The sequence below is a fragment of the Hemiscyllium ocellatum genome, chromosome 7 (genome assembly GCF_020745735.1).
Source record: "Hemiscyllium ocellatum isolate sHemOce1 chromosome 7, sHemOce1.pat.X.cur, whole genome shotgun sequence".
In the NCBI taxonomy this organism is placed as follows: Eukaryota; Metazoa; Chordata; class Chondrichthyes; order Orectolobiformes; family Hemiscylliidae; genus Hemiscyllium; species Hemiscyllium ocellatum.
Window position 1 is genome coordinate 24,707,174 of NC_083407.1, and position 21,221 is coordinate 24,728,394.

Here is a 21,221-nt window from a genome sequence, read left to right on the forward strand (position 1 = left end):
CATGACACTAGTGGAATAAAAGAATCCCTGCTCTATAATTTATAGGTTGTCTATTTTTGTAAATTCATTTACGGGATGAGGTCATTGCTTGTTAGGCCCATCTCTAATTGCCTAAAGGTCAGTTTGAAAGTCAACCATAATGCTATGGGTCTGGAATCATTGTAGGCCAGCCTGGGTAATGACAGCAGTTTCCTTCCCTAAAGGATATTAGTTGGCCAGATGGGTTTTGCCAATAATTGGCAATAGCTTCATGGTCATCATTAGACTCTTACTTCCAGATTTTCTTTTTGCATTCAAATTCCACTATTTGCCATGACAGAGTTGGAACTCAGGTCCCTGGGTTTTCTGGATTAATAGTCTAGCAAAACTACCACACAGCCATTGCCTCCACTATGTGTATGTGCTGGAACCTTACGTAACACCCAGGTTTAATCGGTAGACAAATAATGAAGCCTGGGTTTCATGGTTCACTTCCGATTACTTTCACCAGTTGATCCAACAGAACAGATTATCATTGTTTAATTGAAACAGTGCAAATGCCTGTGTTTCCAAGGCAAGTTATATAGAGAGACTGGAAAAAATGGTATTATTCCACTGGACGCAGAGAAGGTTAAGAAGTAGCTTGATGAAGCTGCACAAAATCATGAAAGGTTTTGATAGAGAATTGTTTATAGGTGCAGAAGGATTGTTGATACAGATTTAAAATAAGTAGCGAATGAGGTGATGTGACAAAATACGTTTATACACAATAAGCTTTTTGCAATGTGGAATGTACTGCCTAAAAAAAAATTGGAAGCAGATTTATTAGTGATTATCAAAAGATAATTGGATAAATTCTTGAAGAGATAAACATGTGCAGAAAGAATAAGAGCATAGGATTAACTGGATTATACAACTGGCTATATCAAAAGAGCTGACACAGCTACAATGGGCCAAATGACTTACCTCTGTGCTGTATCATCTTACGATTCTGTGATAAGTTAAATTAATAATTTACAATGGAAATTGTTAATGTAAGTTGACATATTACAAACATTCCCACATTCTACTTTGATGTAGGGCTTTGTGTTTTATTTTCATTCCCACTTGACTTCCTAAAACCCTATTTCAACTCTGAAATGACCACAATCCAGAATTAAGGCTTTGTTGATTCCTTGGAAATGTCTTGTGAATTTCAGCAAGAGGTGTGAAATTAATTATAAACTCTGGGGATTGATGGGTTTGTTTTGAACAGAAGTAAATTAAATTCACAACAATGCTCAATGAAAATATTGCAGAGAAATTAAAAAAAAACAGTACATGTAAAATATGTCCCTTTAAATATTTCAGCTGAAGTTTGAATACGAGTTTGTGTTTGGTCTGATCTTTTTGAGTCATTTTTTGTCAGATCTTGTTAGAGCCAAATTTTAGAACATAGAACATAGAACAATACAGCACAGAACAGGCCTTATGGACCACAATGTTGTGCCGAACATTTGTCCTAGCTTAAGCACCTATCCATGTACCTATCCAATTGCCGCTTAAAGGTCACCAATGATTCTGACCCTGCCAATCCCACAAGCAGCGCATTCCATGCCCCCACCACTCTCTGAGTAAAGAACCTACCCCTGACGTCCCCCTTATACCTTCCACCCTTCACCCTTCACCTTAAATTTATGTCCCCTTGTAACACTCTGAGACAGGGGAAAAAGTCTCTGACTGTCTACTCTATCTATTCCCCTGATTATCTTATAAACCTCTATCAAGTCACTCCTCATCCTTCGCCGTTCCAATGAGAAAAGGCCTAGCATTCTCAACCTTTCCTCATACGACCTATTCTCCATTCCAGGCAACATCCTAGTAAATCACCTCTGCACCCTCTCCAAAGCTTCCACATCTTTCCTAAAGTGAGGCGACCAGAACTACACTCAGTACTCCAAATGTAGCCTTACCAAGGTCCTGTACAGCTGCAACATCACCTCACGACTCTTGAATTCAATCCCTCTGCTAATGAACGCTAATACACCATAGGCCTTCTTACAAGCTCTATCCACCTGAGTGGCAACTTTCAAAGAGCTATGAACATAGACCCCAAGATCCCTCTGCTCCTCCACCTTAATAAGAACCATACCATTAACCCTGTATTCCGCATTCTTATTTGTCCTTCCAAAATGGACAACCTCACACATGACAGGGTTGAATTCCATCTGCCACTCCTCAGCCCAGCTCTGCATCATATCTAAGTCCCTTAGCAGCTGACAACAGCCCTCCTCACTATCCACAACTCCACCAATCTTTGTATCGTCTGCAAATTTACTGACCAACCCTTCGACTCCCTCTTCCAAGTCATTAATAAAAATTACAAACAATCAAAATTACATTTTGATTGTTAACATTCCAGTGGAACATTTTACTGTGCCATGACATTCTATTTGATGACAAAGTAAGATGTATACTTCATCTTCCTTGACATGTGTACAACCTTTGGCACATTTGCCTGCATGATCCTCCTTCATAAAATGAGGCATCAATGGTCTAGCAACCCAGAACGCCCAGTAAATGGCCTGAGGGCATGGGTTCATATTGTGCCACATCAGATTATGAAATTTGAATTCAACATAAAAAAATTCAAAATAAAGCCCCAACCCTAACTCATCCACTTTGCCTGGATGGTGACTATGTACCATTGTCAATTTCCATAAAAATCCATCATAGAAAAGTACAGCACAGAACAGGCCCTTTGGCCCATGATGTTGTGCTGAGGTTTAATCCTAATATAATATACAATAACCTACGCACCCCTCAACTCACTGCTATCCATGTGCATGTTCAGCAGTCACTTAAATGTCCCTAATGACTCTGCTTCCACCACCACTGCTGGCAACACATTCCATGCATTCACAACTCTCTGCAGAAAGAACCTTCCTCTGATGTCCCTCTATACCTTTCTCCTAATATCTTAAAACTATGACTCCTTGTAACAGTCAATCCTGCCCTGGGAAAAAGTCTCTGACTTTTTCTGACCCTATCTATTCCTTTCATTATTGTGTATACCTCGATCAGCTCTCCTCTGTTCCTCCTTCTCTTCTAGAGAAAAAAGTCCGAGCGTATTCAACCTTTCTTCATAAGGCAAGCCCTCCAGTCCAGGCAGCATCCTGGTAAACCTTCTTTGCAACCTTTCCAATGCCTCTGTATCTTTCCTATAGTAGGGCGACCAGAATTGGACACAATATTCCAAGTGTCATCTCACCAGGGACTTGTAGAGCTGTAACAAACCTTGCGGCTCTTAAACTCGATTCCTCTGTTAATGAAAGGCAAAACATCATATGCTTTCTTAACAACCCTATCCAGTTGGGTGGCAACTTTGTACGTCCAAATCCCTCTATTCCTTCACACTGCCAAGAATCCTGACTTTAATCTGATGTTCAGCATTCGAGTTCGACCTTCCAAAATGCATCGCTTCGCATTTCTCCAGGTTGAACTCCATCTGCCATTTCTCAGCCTAGCTCTGCATCCTGTCTATGTCGTGTTGCAGCCTGCAATAGCTCTCGATAATATTGACGGCACCTCCAACCATTGTGTCATCTGCAAATGTACTAATCCACCCCTCAACCTCCTCATCCAAGTCATTTATAAAAACTACAAAGGGCAGAGGCCCAAGAACAGAGCCCTGCAGGACCCCACTCAAAACTGACCTCCAGACAGAATACCTTCCATCTACAACCACTCTCTGCCTTCTGTCAGCAAAACAGTTCTGAATCCAGATAGCCAAATCTCCCTGTATCCCATACTTCCTGACTTTACGAACAGTCACTAATGTCCTTCAGAGAAAGAAATTTTTTAGATTAGATTACAATGTGGAAACAGGCCCTTCGGCCCAACAAGTCCAAACCGACCCGCCAAAGCGCAATCCACCTAGACCCATTTCCCTACACCTAACACTACGGGCAATTTAGTAAGGCCAATTAATCTAACTTGCACATTTTTGGATTGTGGGAGGAAACTGGAGCACCTGGAGGAAACCTATGCAGACACAGGGAGAATGTGCAAATTCCACACAGAGTCGCCTGAGGCAGAAATTGAACCATGGTGTCTGGCGATGTGAGGCTGCAGTGCTAACCACTATACCACCGTGCCGCCACTTTCTGCCTTCCTTACTTGGACTAGCCTACATGTGACTCCAAACCTATAGCTATTAGGGATGGGCATTAAATGCTGGCCTAGCCATTGATGCCTGAATCCATTTCATGAATAAAAAGAGTCCCTCCACTGAGAAAAACCCCTCTCATCTACTTCTGTTCCTATCCAACTAATTGATTTCAGAATATAATTTGCAAAGGATTCTCTTCCTGCTCACAAACTATTCCCACAAATAACAATGACACCACAAAAGTGCCAAGTAATGGTCATCTTCAGCAAGTATGGCACAGTGGTTAATACTGTTGCCTCACAGCGCCAGAGACCCGGGTTTATTTACCGCCTCATGTGACTCTCTGTGTGGAGTTTGCACATTCTCCCTGTGTCTGCGTGGGTTTCCTCCGGGTGCTCCGGTTCCTCCCACAATCCAAAAATGTGCAGGTTAGGTGAATTGGAAATTGCGTGTAGTGTTAGATGAAGTGGTAAATGTAGGGGAATGGGTCTGGGTGGGTTGCGTTTCGGCGGGTCGATGTGGACTTGTTGGGCTAAAGGGCCTGTTTCCACGCTGTAAGTAATCTAGTCACGTTCCTTTGGAATTCAATGATATTGCCATCTTCATGCCCTCCACTATCATCATGTTGAAGGTTACCATTGACCAGGAACTTAAGTGGGCCAGCTATATAAATACTGGGACTACAAGAGAACGTCAGAAGCTGGGAATTCCGCAAGCCATAACTCCTGACTCTGCACAGATGTCCAAAATCTGGAAGGAAAAAGTCAGCAGTATGATGGAATATTTTCCAACTTACATTTAAAATGTTCCTGCATTAGAAGGGCTGTATAAATGCATGCAATTGTTTTGTGAAAGAATTGCTGCAATTCATCAGCTCTAGTGTGAAGTATAGAATCATATAATCATTAATATAAAAGGAATGAATAACATTATGCATTCACAATGGCATATGTTAAATGGCAATATTTTTATAATGAATTATAATGTATATTTATAAAATATGATGTTGCCTGATATTGCTTTATTCCATAATTGCTGTTATATTTATTTTTTGATCCTATTAGTCAGTACCTAGTTATTTTGTGAGAAATTTGCCAACCCCCACTCTTGACAGTTATACAGTACTCTAACAATTTACATGTGAGTCCTACTTGATAGAAAAATAATTTTAAAACTAACAAATAAAGATATGACTGCATCACAAGGAAATAATTCCTTGTTTTTAGAGGAAAGTTGTTCAGAGTAATTTTCAAAACCGATTTTTTATTTTACGAATGCCACAATGAAATGAAACTGTTGTCAAACTATGCAGCAATTATTTTGTCTCACTGACCTGGAGGCTATCTGGTGGTATTGAATGCAGGTATGCCAGTGAATCTACTGACACAAACCTTCAAGTCTCTAACTTTCAAAACATGGGAAGCAGATAGTTGCCTGCCTTACCTGATAGATTATACCCTGTGCAGAAAAGAAATGCTCACTGCTTCTCTCTGCAATGTCTCCACAACCCCAGCTGTAGCCTTTGTGTGGGGTAGTAAAAATAGCCTGTCAAGAAAATCTGTGCCAATTACACATAACTGTTCAGTATCAGGCAGAACAAAGTGTTCCTATCACTTGCTAATGAGACACATAAATGAGGATACACCAAAAGTATGAAAAATAACTGTACCTTCCATTTTTTAAATAAGTGAGCTTTCAATTAATTTATTTAATGCAGCTACCATGAGGTACCAGATCAGATTATTTGCCTCTTATACTTTAAAAACTGTCTTTCAGACCACTGTCTTTTACCGTACCATCCCACAAAATTGCAAATTATTGTGCATAAAGTTAATTCAAAATTGCAAATTTACCAATTAACTCATAAATGTGAGGTGATGTATTTTGATAGGAAGTATGTGGGCAAACAATATGAAATAGCGGCTTAAGGGATGCAGGAGCAGAGAGGACTGCGTATTTATGTACATAAGTCACAGAAAGCAGTAGGATAGGTAAAGAGAGTAATTAATAAAGCATGGGCTTTATAAATAAGGACACGCAGTACAAGTAAAAGTAAAAACACAAAGAATGTAGAACAATGTAGCGCAGAACAGGCCCTTCGTTCCTCAATGTGAACTAATCTAAGCCCAACCCCTTACGCTATCCATCATCATCCATGTGCTTCTCCAAGGATTGTTTAAATCTCCCTAATGTGGCTGAGTTAACTACATTGGCAGGCAGGGCATTCCATGTCCTTACCACTCTCTGAGTAAAACAAACTGCCTCTGACATCTGTCTTAAATCTATCACCCCTCAATTTGTAGCTATGCTCCCTTGTATAAGCTGACGTCATCATCCTAGGAAAAAGACTTTCACTGTCTACCCTATCTAATCCTCTGATCATCTTGTATTTCTCTATCAAATCCCCTCTTAGTCTTAGAGTCATAGAGTCCTAGAGATGTACAGCATGGAAACAGACCCTTCGGTCCAACCTGTCCATGCCGATCAGATAGCCCAACCCAACCTAGTCCCACCTGCCAGCACCCAGCCCATATCCTTCCAAACCCTTCCTATTCATATACCCATCCAAATGCCTTTAAAATGTTGCAATTGTACCAGCCTCCACCACTTTATCTGGCTGCTCATTCCTTACACATACCACACTCTGCATGAAAAAGTTGTCCCTAAGGTCTCTTTTACATCTTTCCCCTCTCACCCTTAACCTATGCCCTCTAGTTCTGGACTCCCTGACCCCAGGTAAAAGACTTTGTCTATTTATCCTATCCATGCCCCTCATAATTTTGTAAATCTCTATAAGGTTCCCCGTCAGCCTCCGATGCTCCGGGGAAAAAAACGCCCCAGCCTGTTCAGCTTCTCTCTATAGCTCAAATCCTCCAACCCTGGCAACATCCTTGTCAATCTTTCCAATGAGAACAGACACAAGTGTCTCAACCTTTCCTCATAAGACCTTCCCTCCAGACCAGACAACATCCCGATAATTCTTCTCTGCACCTTTTCCAATGCTTCCACATCCTTCCTGTAATACCACGACCAAAATTGTACACAATATTCCAAGTGTGGCTGCACTAGCGTTTTGTGTAGTTGCAGCATGACATTATTGCTCCAGAACTTAATTGCTCTACCAATAAAACCTAACACACCGTATGCCTTCTTAACAGCACTATCAACCTGGGTGGCAACTTTCAGAGATCTATGTAGATGGACTCCAAGCTCCTTCTGCACATCCACACTACCAAAAATCTTTCCATTTACCCAGTATTCTGTCTTCCTGTTATTCTTCACAAAGTGAATCACCTCACATTTAGCTGCATTGAACTCCATTTGCCACCTCTCAGCCCAATTCTGCAGTTTATCCAAATCCCCCTGCAACCTGCAACATTTTTCCACACTGTCCACTACTCCACCGACATCAGTGTCATCTGCAAACCTACTAACCCATCCACCTGTGCCTGCGTCCAAGTCATTTATAAAAATAACAAACAGCAGTGTTCCCAAAACAGATCCTTGTGTCTCACCACTAGTAACCGGACTCCAGACTGAATATTTTCCATCAACCACCTTCTTTCAGAAAGCCAGTTTCTAATCCAAACTGCTAAATCACCCTCAATCTCATGCCTCTGCATTTTCTCCAGCAGCATATCATGTCGAACCTTAACGAGGGCTTTACCGAAGTCTATCTACACCACATCGACTGCCCTACCCTCATCCATATGCTTAGTCATTTACATGACCTACCCTTGATGAAAACATGTTGACTATCTGCTTTCTGGATAATTATAAATCCTATCTCTTATAATCCTTTCCAAAACTTTTCCTGCATAAACATAAGGCTCACTGGTCTATAATTACCTAGGTCATCTCTACTGCCCTTCTTGAACAAGGGCTCGACATTTGCAATCCTCCAGTCCTCCAGTACTAAACCTGTAGACAATGACGACTCATAGATCAAAGCCAAAAGCTCCAACACCTCCTCCCTAGCTTCCCAGAGAATCTTCGGATAAATCCCATCTGGCCTAGGGGACTTGTCTACTTTCACTCCTTTGTGAATTGATAACATCTTTTCCTTACTAACCTCAATCCTTTCTAGTCTAGTATCTCGTATCTCATGCTTCTTCTCTACAATATTCTCCTACAATATTAGTTGAATAGAAACGAATGCTGAAGAAACGCAGTAGGTCTAGTTGCATCTGTGGAGAGAGGAACAGAATTAATGTTTCAAGTCTAGTCTTACTCTTCTTCATAACTTAGAAGCTGTTAACTCTGTTTCTGTTTTCACCGATGCTGCCAGATCTGCTGAGTTTTTCCAGTAACTCTTTTTTTTCAGATTCCCAGCATCTGCATGTTTTGCTTTTATGTAAGTACAACTAGTTGTTTAAAATTCTTTAATATATGGGGACATATAATTTAGCTATATTAAGCTAATTTAGAGGTTAGCTAAAAATGATGCAACACACTTGTTAGATCTCAACTAGCGTGTTGTGTACAATTCTGGAAACCATACTAAAAAAAAAGAATGTAAACACATTGGAGAGAATGCAGTGGAAATTTATGAAAATAGTTCCAGGAATGAGAAATTTCAGTTATGAAGATAGATTGGAGAGGTCTGGAAAATTCTCTTTGGTGAGAAGAGGTTTAAGAGGAGATCTGGGCAAAGCTTTCAAAATGAAGAGAGGTGTGGATAGAGTAGATAGGGAGAAGCTGCCCCTGCTTGTAAAAGGATTGAGAATATACTGGCACAGATTTGATGTGATATACAAATTTGGCAAATGTGAATTGATAGAAAACTTATTCACACAGTGTTCGAGTTTGTTATGCACAGTCTGGAAGTCTCATCGAGGCAGATTCAATTTGGGCATTAATTAAATGATTAGTTGAATAGAAACAATGTGTAAAGGTGTGGGGACAAAGAAGGCAAATAGTATTCATATAGAATCCGTGTCATACAGGCTATTTGACCCTTCCAGTTTACACTGTTCCTCCAAACAGCACCCGACCCAGACCCACCCCCTTAATCCTGCATTTCCCCTGGTTAATCTTCCTAGCCTGCACATTCCTGGACTCTATGGGCAATTTAGCAAATCCATCTAACCTGCACATGTTTAGACCGTGCGGGGAAACCAGAGCAAGCCCATGCAGACCCAGGGAGAATGTACAATCTCCACACAGACAGTCGCCAAAGCTGGAATCAAACCTGGGTCCCTGGCACTATGAGGCAGTAGTGCTAACCACTAAGCCACTGTGTTGCCCAGTCAAAGGTTTGGTCTTCATGTTTGTTGGAGAGCTACTTCAGACATGACACTGAATGGCCTCTTTCTGCATTATAACAGTTATGAGATTCTGTGGTACTGATGAATGTACTTCACCAGCAAACAATCAGACTGCCAGTTGAAAGGATGAGAAACATTGCTGTTGCACAATGTGCTTATGTCAGTTATACAAAATTAATCTCAAGGATTGATTTGGTTTTGTCTATGACACAACAACGGAAAGCTTTGAATCTCTGAATCAAAACTAACAGAAAAGAATCATGTGACTTTCAGCCATTTGTATTACAATTTTATGGTGCCTTTAATTTGAGAGACCGGCGAAACAGAAGAAAAGTATTTAAATAAATACGAGGATAGTTTTAAAAAAACAGGTTTGTCAGGCGTACAATTCCAAAATAATAATTAGGAAACAGAATGAGGAAAAAGAAAAAAAAATAAGTAAAAGTAAGCTGTTTAAAATTGTTTACTCAATTGGCTTGGATGGATTGTTTAACATTTTAAAGCTCATTTTAGGTCATAAAATTTCTCCTGAATAAGGACAAAAGAAAAATGCCCAGCAGGTCAGGCAGGATCCTCGGACTGAAATAAAATTTACATTTCAGATCGATAATTCTTCAACAGAAAGTTTCCCTTGTCATTGGGCTAATTTTTAACTATAAAGCAGATATTATTTTAGTTCAAAACACGTTTGTAATATAAGATGGTTTGTCCAATGACAGTGAGCTGCTTTCAACCTCAGAACTAATCAAGTGTTGCAATCGTGGAAAGTTATTCCTTTATTTTCCTAGGGAAAATTAATTCTAGGAATTTGATGAATAAGTGGTTCATGTAAGTGATGCATGCCTTTATCATTACTATCATGATTATGCAACAGAAATTTGGTATTATTTCCACAGTGAAGTTCTTCAGTTCTGTTCTTTCACAGAAAAAAAGCAATATCATATTCATAAAAGTCACTGTTCATTGTGCAATTAATAACACTGTGCCAATCACATGTTTAACTTAATAACATTTCATCCAAAATGGTAAATGCACAGACTCTTTCCTACCTATACGCTGAGCTAACTCTAATTGTTTATACGTTGCAAGGGTGCCTCCTTCATAGTTACAGACCACTTTAGCTTCTTTCAAGGTGAGCTGATATTTTCCTTTGCGCGATTCTCTGTGATAAACACCAGCTGCTTGTTCTGTAATTACATGACAAAACAATACATTGTACAGAATTTTTTCAAAACCAATCTACTTTCTATGCATTAAGAAGTCAAACCTTTCAGTTTAGCTTCCAATATATAAAAAGATACAAAAAAAAAATTGCAAATGCTGGAATCTAAAATAGACAGGCAAGAAATTGGAAGACACAACAGGCTGGGTGGTGTCAGGAGATGGAGAAGTCAACATTTCAGGTGTAACCCTTCTTCAGGACTGGAGAAGGGTTACACCTGAAATGTTGACTTCTCCACCTCCTGATGCTGCCTGGCTTGCTGTGCTCTTCCAGCTTCTTGCCTGTCTATTTTATATCCAATATATAAAAAGATAAGCTTGCTTTTGTTTCCTACTTCTGTCATTCTGTTTTACTGCAGTGGAAATGAAACAACAAATACTTTTATAGTTCAGAATAAGTAGATGGGCATATGAATAAAAATGTTAAATACAAGATAATTTTAAAATAGAAGTTGTGGTGCTACTTTTCTATCAAATTAAATATTGCAATATGAGGGGATATGACTCATAATATTACAGATAAAATAGACAAGGACACCGAGGGCTATGGTTGTATCTACTGTGTGACACATTTAATGAAACTTTTAAACAAATATTTAAAACTTCCTTGGGAATGGTGGAAACTCAGATTTTGGAGACCAAAGGTCAAATTATCTTTCATTGTAAGGGGAATAGTCTGAAAAAACTTGAGTCATAACACAAAAAAACATGTTTTTGAATATATTCATATTCCCATATCATAAAGTTGGTTGGAGTGTTTCACTAAAAGGTGAATCTTAGTATGAAGAAATAATATTGGTCAAGAGTAAGCTATCTATGGTCAGGAATGAGAATCCACAACCAGAGTGAGACACAACCCCAATGAATATATAGTTTGAGGGACTTGGAGGCAGCATAGGAATGGAACAGCTAAATGTTTCTCCATTTTAAAAGTTTAAAACTAAGTAGTCTGTTTAAAAGATTAATAAAGTAGCTGACTCAGCTGACTGATGAACAGTTATGAGTCAATTACTGAAAGCCTGAATGGGGCCTCAACATGCGTTGGTTATTATTGAAGCTTAACTATTGCGAGTCATCTCAGCTTAGTTCAGCTCTATTTAAGAGAAGGCTTATTAAATGTGCATGACCAGTAGTCTGCACATGGTCAAGGTGGAGAGATCACATCTGAAATGAGACATGGCCTGAGTTAGTATTTAGTTTGGCGAATTTGGAGCAGTGTGGGAATTTGGTGCAGAGGGGACCAGGTGGTTTTGTTTGCTATTCTAGTTCTTAGTTTGTTAGGTCTTTATACTGGATAAATTGAAGCCTCGGAATGGGGTCCAGCACAAAAGAAAGAGTGACAAAACTGTAAGTTCATTGGTTGGTAATGGCTGCTAATTTGATCATCTATTGTAGGTTACTTTCACATTGAAGGTAAATCGGGAAATATTTACAGGTTACAAACTAAAAGGCAAGCAGGATTTTTAAAAAAATTAAAAAACTAAATAGAATAGAGACGTAGGGCCAGGCTATGTATTGTACTTCATGATGTGGGAGGTGATAGACTTCATTGTGCTTCATAGTGACAACATCTGTAGAAAGTGTTGGTTGCTTGAGGGACTCTACCTCAGATTTGATGCGTTGAAGTCTGAGCTTCAAACACTGAGACACATCAGAGAGGGGGAGAATTACTTGGAAATTGTGTTTCAGGAGGCAGTCACATCCCTGAGATTAACCTCCTCAAATTTGGTCAATGATCAGGGACAAAAGGATGTGATTATGAGCAAGGCAGATCCACAAGATAGTGCTGAAAGAACTTCAGCCCCTGAGCTTGTCCAAGAGATTTACGATTCTTCCTTCCCACGTAAATGAGAGCAAGGCCTGCAGGAAGGATTAGCAAACCATCCTAGCACCATGGTACTGCAAGCCATTCAAGAGGGAGGAGACAACAGAAACGTGGTTGTAACTGGGGACAGTATAGTCAGGGGTATAGACACTATTCTCTGTGGCCAGGATGGAGAGTCCCGAAAGCTGTCTTGCCCACCTGGTGCTCTCATCAGGATATTTCACTTGAGCTTCAGAGAAATTTGGAGCCAGAGGGGAAAGATTTAGTTGTCATGTCCCACATTCGGACCAACGATACAAGTTACAAAGAGGAAAGAGGGTCTGCTGAGGGAATTTTGAGCAGCTAGGGACTAAATTAAGAAGCAGTGCTAAAAAGGTAATAATCTCCAGATTACTACTTGAGCCATGAGCTAATTGGCACAGGGTCAACAAAATTAAAGAGATAAATGTGTGGCTTAAGGGTTGGTGTGGGAGAAATGATTCAAACTCATGGGGCAATGGCATAAGTACTGGGGGCAGAAGGAGCTGTTTCAATGGGACTGGCTTTACTTGAATCTTGCTTGGACCAGAGTCCTGGTGAATCTCGTAACTAGGACTGTGGGTAGGACTTTATTGGGTTCACTTAAATGGAAACTAATTGAAATACTTAGAAGGGGAAGGTTCAGCAGAGGTTATCACAGTTTCCACAACAAGTATTAGGACAGGGAGTATGAAGAAGCTCAGGAGAAATTCAGGCACAGCAGATAAGGGGACAACTATGAGAAAGGGGGCTGTCAACACAGGTCTGAAGGTGTTGTACTTAAATGCATACAGTATACAAACAAAGTAAATGATCTTGTAGCACAGATTGAAATTGACTGGTACGATGTTGTGGGCATCTCAGACATATGACTGCAAGGGTATCAGGGCTCAGAACAAAATATTCAAGGCTATGCTGTCTTGAAGATGGGTAGGGGGGATGGGTTTGCATTATTAGTAAGAAATTAAAATAATTCGATAGCAATTGGTGATATAGAGTTGGAAGTTGTATAATCTGTGTGGATAAATTTGAGCAACTGCACAAGAAACCTTTTGGAGCAGCTTGTTGTAGAGCACTATAGAACAGGCAATTCTGGATTTTGTGCTGTTCATTGAAGCAGAGTTGATTCGGCGAAGGAACCCCTTGGGTGCAGTGACCATAATATAATAGATTCACGCTGCGGTTTGAGAAAGAGAAGCTTGAATCAGATATATTGCAATTGAGTAAAAGTAACGACAATTACATGAGGGAGGAACTGGCCAGAGTTGATTGGAAAGGGAACCTAGAAGGGAAAATGGTAGAGCAACAATGGAAGGGGCTTTTGAGGTTAATTTGGTAGGCACGGCAGAAAATCATCCCAAGGAAGAAAAGTTATTGGGAAGCCTTTAAAAACCAGCAGAGGACAACAAAAGAAACAATAAGGGGGGAGAAGATGAAGTATGAGGGTGAGCTAGCTAATAAAATAAAAGAAGATAGCAAGATGTTTTTATTTGAATATGTAATAAGAAAGAGAGAGGCAGAAGTGAATATTAGACTGCTAAAAAAATAGGCTGGAGAAAGTAAGAGGATACAAAGAAATGGCTGGCATGTGAATAGATACTTTGCATCAGTGTTCATGGTGAAAGATCACAGTAGCATAGCAGAACTTCAAAAGAATCTGGGCAGAGGTGAGTGTAGTGACCAAAGGCTGAGGAGAAGGTGTTGGGGAAGCCGAAAGGACTGAAGATGGATAAATCACCCGAACTGGATAGAGAACACTCTAGATTTCTGAAGGAGATAGCCGATAAGATTGTTGAAGTGTTGATGGCCATCTTCCAGGGAAAAAAAAACTGGAGTCAGGGACAGTCTCATAGGACTGGAAAATAATTAATATTGCACCTCTGTTTAAGGAGAATGGGAGGCAGAAGACACAAAATTATGGGCTGCTTAGCCTGACCTCATTCATTGGTAACATTTTACAGTCCATTATTAAGGATGAGATTGTGGAGGTTTTGGAAGTGTGTAGTAAAATACGGTTGAGTCAATATGGCTTCGTCAAGGGGACACCATACCTGACAAATCTGTCAAAGTTCTTTGAAGAGGTAAAAAGAAAGTTAGGTAAAGGAGAGCCAGTGGTTGTGATCTATTTGGATTTCCAGAAGGCCTTTGACAAGATGCCAAAAAGGAGGCTGCTAAATAAAAGAAGAGCCCACAGTGTGAGCGGAAAGCTACTGGCATGGATAGAGGATTGGTTGACTGGCAGAAGATAGAGAGTGGGAATAAAGGGATCTTTTTCAGGATAGCAGCTGGTGACTAGCGGAGTTTTGCAGGGGTCAGTGTTGAGATGACAATGATTCACATTATGCATTAATGATCTAGGTAAGGGAACTGAAGGCATTGTTGTTGAATTTGCAGATGACACAAAGATATATGAAGGGGCAGGTAGTGTTGAGGCCAGGCTAGGACACTGAGAAAAGAAATGGCAGATGAAATACAGTGTGGTAAAGTATGAGATTATGCACTATGTTAGGAAGAATAAAGGCGTGGACAATGTTGTAAATTGGGAAAGGTTTCAGAAGTCTGAAGCATAAAGGGACTTCACAATCCTAGCCCAGAATTGTCTTAATTGGAAGTTAGGAATGCGAATGCAACATTAGCATTCATTTCAAGAAGACAAGAATACTAGAACAGAGATGAAATGTTGAAGTTACATAAGGCTCTGGTAAGATCACATTTAGAACATTTTGAGCAGTTTTGGGGTCTGTTTCAAAAGAAGGATATAGTGGCATTGGAGAGAATCCAGAGGACGTTCACAAGAATGATCCTGGGGATGAAGGACTTGTCAAATGAGAGGCGGTTGAGGACTTTGGGTCTGTACTCAGTGGAGATTAGAAGGATGAGGGGGATCTCATTGACACTTACAGAATATTGAGAGGCCTGGACAGAATGGTCATGGAGAAGATATTTCCAATGGAAGGAGAGACCAGGACCCAAGGGCACAGCATCAAAGTAAAGGGACAGCCCTTTAGAACTGAGATGAGGAGGAATTTCTTCAGTCAGAGGTTGATAAATCTGTGGAACCCATTGCCACAGAAGACAGTGAAGGCCAAGTAATTGAGAGTATTTAAGACAGAGATAGATTGGCTCTTGATTAGTAAATGGATCAAGAGTTATAAGGGAAAGGTAAAAGAGTGGAGTTGTGAAATGTATCAGCCATGATTGAAATGTGGGGCAAACTCAACAGGCCAAATGGCCTAATTTTGCTCCTGGATTTTATTATCTAAAAGCTTTAGTCAAATGAACTGAATATGAAACATAAAAACAGTTAAAATCACATTGTTAACCTGTAGTATCTTGTTTCTTAAAACATAAAGTCAATATTGAAGAATTGCCAATACCCAAATAATCAAACAAAAAGTGAATGAACAGATTATGATCACTCTTTCCACTTTGCCCTCTTGTTCTAATGAGAGAATTATTTCACAAGACAAGAAAGAGAGTGGAATGTATATGTGTACAGATGTGAAAGTCTGGTTTGTGAATGCATCACAACAGCATTGTATCTATTTGGTTTTCCATCACCAATAAACACTAAATGTTTAGAAAGGAACATCTTTTTTAGTTTAATGCTGAAGAGCAATCTTTTCATTTGAATTTTGTTCCTCATGTGCAGTTAATGCAAACGTTGGAAGTACTGTGAAAATAATAAGAGTTCAAAAGGACACAGACAGGCTGATGGAATGAATGCCAGATGACATTTAGTGTGGTGAGAAGAGTGAGGAAATGGAGTTTAAAATAAATGAAAGTAATGGTGATAGACTCCTTGCCAAAACTGCAAGTGATTTCAAATGTCACACTTTTTCATCTATCCTACCCTCAGACGTAATTGCAGGAATGGTAAGCTGCTACACTCTCTGTATCTGACTTTGCATGATACCAGATGCAAGGAGGATCCGAACATCTGTACAGATTGGCAACTGCAGTGCATGACCGGTACAGGGAGTTTCTCTGCTTTCATCCTTCACTACAGTGTACCAAGCATTGCTAATCATGCCTTATTTAGACGATGATACCATGGGATAAGGTGGGGAAATACTTCAGACGGAATGAGGAATTAAACTCATGCAATGGCATTAATCTGCACCACACCAATTGAGGAACTGGCCTCCTATCATAAAGGGTACAATTCTAAAGGAGTGCTGGAACCTGGGGGTATATGTATGCAAATCAGGGAAGGTAATAGGGCAACTTTTGAAAGCTGTTAAAACATCATACAGAATCCAGAACTTTATAAATGCAGTCATAGAATACAAATGAAAGGAAGTTATAAGGAACCTTTACAAAACTCTCGTTCAATCTTATCTGGTGTATTGTGTCCAATTGTGAGTGCCATTCTTCAGGAAGGATGTGAGGACTTTGGAGAAGATGCCGAAAAGTTATACAAAAAATGGTGTCAGGGAGGATTTCAAGTAAGTGGATAGACTGGAGAAGCTGTGGTTATTTTCCGAGAATAGAGGGTGAAAAGAGACTAAATAAAGGTGTGAAAGTCCTGAAGGGTCTAGCCAGAGTCAATAGGGAGAAACTGTTATTGTTGGTAAAAGAGTTGAAAACTCAAGGAAATGGACATAAGGTGACTCACTCCCCCACGCTCCCCCCTCCCTCCAATCCCTCCAACCCGCCCCCCCCCGCCCCCCCCCCCCCCCCCCCCCCCCCCCCCCCCCCCATGCCCTGGCCTGGTCCAAAAAGGCAATGAATGAGGAAATCTTATTTTATGCACTAAGTGATTTGGATCTGCCTGAGAGTGTGGTGAAGGTAGATTCAGTTTTGGCTTTGAAGTAAGCACCTAACAAGAAAAAGGTTGAAGGGCTATAGTGAAAGATTAGAGAATGGGGCAAATTAAACTGCTCTTGCAGGCACACGCACATGGTCTCTTTGTTTAATCTAAGCATTCTCTGAACCAAAGATTTATGAGCTGTGAAACTATTCTTTGTATGAGACTGAAAATGAGTGTGATAACTGTTTGGTAGTGATAAGGATCACAGAAATCACAGACACTATCCTTACTCCACACGTTCTAGCTAGGACTTTTGGAAATTGTAAAATTTTACATCATTTAAGGAGGTCTTTTGTAAATGTATCCACCAATTCCCAAAGTATTTCTGCTATATTTACCTATTTCCATTTTAAACAAGGAATGGGATCACTTTTTCTTTAAACATTCCCTGAGCCAAAGTACTGCTGAGGTCAACCCTTAAGCCTCTATTAACATATTGGTAAAACAGTATGTATTACAGTATACTGTAATTCCGTCTACTTATTCACATATAATGTTTGTGATTTTTTTGACATGAACTTTAAAAATTAAAGAAATCTTTTAGACAATGAGTTATACAAAAAATGAGTTGATCATCTAAAAGGTAATAGTTTGGACCCCAATAAGAGGCACATATATTTTGGTAGATTACAGGATTTTGAAGCATCAAAAGATATGCCAGTCGCAGATTCTCAATAGTTTGAACATCAACAACAAATGAGCCAAAAGGTTCAGGTTAAGAAATTAAAACCCAATTTTACAGCACCAAATGAAGTAACAATCTTCCTCCTGTTTTAGAGCACCAGATGAAATAAAGATCTTGCTCTGTGCTGAAATTAATTTGTCATTTTTAAAACAAAATAGGAGATATAACACAGGAAACAACCACAGCCTTACCTAACCATATTGAGTTGTGCAGTACTCCATTCTTCAGCCCCCAGGCGACTGTCTCATGCCATAGTAAAACAAAAAAAAATGTCAAAAGCATGGTAACAGTCGTACCTCAAGGTTTGAGGGTGTTCTAGTAAATGTTTTGTGCTGTAATAGTCTCAAATAGATGTAGCTTCCAGTAAATTACGTTGTGCTCCAACATCTGGTCTCCAGACGTTATTTCCTAACTGTTTAATTGCTGTGAGGTCATTGTAGTTGTTAAGATTGCAGTTGCTGTAGTACAACAGTACTCAAATTGTAATGTGGACAATTGTTCTTTTAATTGGTTTCAGAGAAATATCAAATGTGCTATTATTAATGAACATTTTAATTAAAATGAGAGATGTGGTTATACGTGCGGTGGTTCTCTGAGTAACAATTCAGCATTTATTTCCCCTTTATTCTAGTTTAGTTTCTGGAAAGATGCATGTAGACAGGGTTGGCAGCTGGTTTACCATAGCTCAGCTGAGACAATGCAGTCACTGTGTAAGACATTAGAATTATAAGCACATCTACTTCAATTTTGTGGTTTTCTGTTTCCCCATCCCAAAAATCCAAGAACAAGTATCATGTTCTTGAGCTGTGTAGGTATGAATTCCAATCCCAGTATTCTAAAGAGGGGATCTTATTTTGTTTGCAGATTTCACTGCTTCTGTACTATTTCAGGGCATTATTGTAAATGATGCCATGAAAACAATTTATTTCCAAAATTGAAATCACCTAAAAGTTGGTCCATTTTCAACTTTCACAGCAGACATGTAGGACAAAAGGTTGCCAGACCACATACATTTAAATAAAAACAAAAATCATATTGCAAGCTTTATGAATAGTGTAAAAGAGAGAAAAATGGTCAATTAATAGCAGAACACAGACGTGGTCCTTAATTCCATATTTAATACTTTTATTTCTGATTCTCAGCATTTATATTCTACTTAATACAGCCTCTTTTTAAACATACAAAAGTCCATTTTAGAGTTGTGCCCATCTTACACCTGTAACAAATTGTCACCAATCTGTGAGTTTCTAAACTGTACATACCTCTTCTAGCTATCCAGTAGCAAGGGATGGGTTTTACAACATCTGCTGGCTGTCGTTTTGGTGGTGGCGGGGAGTGGTGGTGGTGCATACAATAGAGGGGTGCCAATGATCCCACCTTCCAGCCATTTCAGACCTGCCCCCTCAACTGCAAACCACCACCCTCCTCCCAAGAATATATTAAGTTGGAGGGCGCTGCAATTGGCAGCCCAATCGCTATATTTAAAACCAAGAATTAAAGGTCAGTTGAGCTTGTCACCAGATTAACATGTTGACAACACTATAATATGGTTAGTGGGTAGGAAAAAAATGGGGAGTATTCTTTTGAAGACAACAAGGAAAGCAGAGTACATAACTTGTTGGAGTTGTCCTGCGAGCACCAGAGAATACCCCTGCCAAGATGCCAACATTGCCTCCCTACATTCCTCACTGCCTGACCTCTAAATCCCAATTTGGACTCTGAGGACTGCATATGCTGGAAAATCACAGTCAATATGGAGCTGGAGAAAGCACAGCAGATCAAGCATCATCAGAGGAACAGAGAGTTGATGAAGGGCCCCGCTCAAAATGTCAACTCTCCTGCTCCTCTGATGCTGCTTGACCTGCTGTGCTGTTTCCAACTCCACATTTTATCGACTCCAAATCCCAATCATTCAATCCTTCTTCCCCTCCTCCCAGGACTCTTAGAATTCCATCCCAGTCTTATTCCCTCAGGGCCTAACTGGTTCCATGCCCAATCTTATCTTCTTCAAAGGACTGCTGCAGTCCCAGCAGTTTCAGCCAGCTGAGCTCTGCTATCTCATCTCGGCAAAGTAGATTGGCTGGCACTTCTTGAAGGCGACACTTTTTCGTATTAAAGTGCGAATGTATCGCTTTCTCCTCAGTTAGACCCCTGAAGCATGTAAGTACTATAGGGTGGGGCTCTCTCTCATGTGTTGGCTGCTGGCTTACTTGCCTTCCACAGAAATGAACTATCTACCCTTCCCCAGCCCACTCCACCCATCACCACCACACTGGTCCAGCTTAAAATTGAGTCTCACACTAGCAGAAATGCAATACTAAAGAAAACTGTCAGCTATTTACTTCAGAAAGTTAGGTAATACATTTATTTCCCCTTAAGAAAGCCTCTATTGGGTAAATTATTTCTTGGCTTGAGTAGTCTATGATTGATGATAGCCAAGTTTGAACTTTCTTGAACTTGCTTTTATTTACTCAAAGCCACATAGAGAGGATTAATTGAGTCATGATTAAACAAAAGAAATATTGTCCTGACAAATGCAAGATATTACAGATGCTGGAAATCTAAAACAAAATCTGAAAATGTTTGAATCATTTGGTATGGGTGTAGAGGCTGATAATATTTCATATTAATCTCCATTCCTCTGTGTCCAAAGATGTTAGGGTTGATCAATAAGACAGGGCTCTGGAAAGAACAAAAGGGAGGAGGGAACAATGGGGTATTGAGGAGTTATAAATGATAATGGCAGAACAGTTCAAGGGCAGGAAAGCATGGAGAATCCAATAGGATAGAAAGGATTATTTTACTTGGGACTATGGCCAGGGTAAAGCAATTAGATCTCAGCTGTGTACTGTGCCAATACAGAGAGGTCCAATGCTGGCATCAATCCACACATTTCTCCATTCCAAATGGCTCTGGCATAGCAGTGTTTTATTAGCAGCTTCTATCCCTGAGACAAAATAGGTTTGTGATCTGAAGTTGCTTAACTCAAGGTTAAGGCCAGAGGCTGTAGTGTACCCGGTAGAAAGAGAACATAATATTCATTGTTTTTGCAATGAATTTCATTGAGACAGTGAGGTGGTCAAGAGTTGGGAAAGCAGTGTTGGAATGTAATAGAGAATTGAAGAAGGAGAGAGTCAGAGTAATGCAGTGCAGAAAAGGCCCTTTGGCACTGACAATAACTACATTGAAGATGCATTAAATCCCAATTCCCAGGCAGTGCATTCCAGATTCCCACCACCCTCTGAGTGATATTTTTTTCAAAT

The 21,221-nt window shown here is 39.9% G+C and overlaps 1 protein-coding gene across 1 annotated transcript in view; it reads right to left on the minus strand.

Moving 5' to 3' along the window:
* tnfaip6 (tumor necrosis factor, alpha-induced protein 6) overlaps positions 1 to 18,293 on the minus strand; it is a 51,652-nt gene extending 33,359 nt beyond the window's left edge. The window contains exons 1-2 of the mRNA XM_060827079.1: positions 18,150 to 18,293; positions 10,446 to 10,583 (exon numbers count right to left, since the gene is read on the minus strand). Of these exons, the coding sequence (XP_060683062.1) occupies positions 10,446 to 10,583; positions 18,150 to 18,240 (229 nt within the window). The 5' untranslated portion in view covers positions 18,241 to 18,293. The remainder of the gene's footprint in view (positions 1 to 10,445; positions 10,584 to 18,149) is intronic.
* Between the last annotated feature and the right edge of the window lie 2,928 nt (positions 18,294 to 21,221).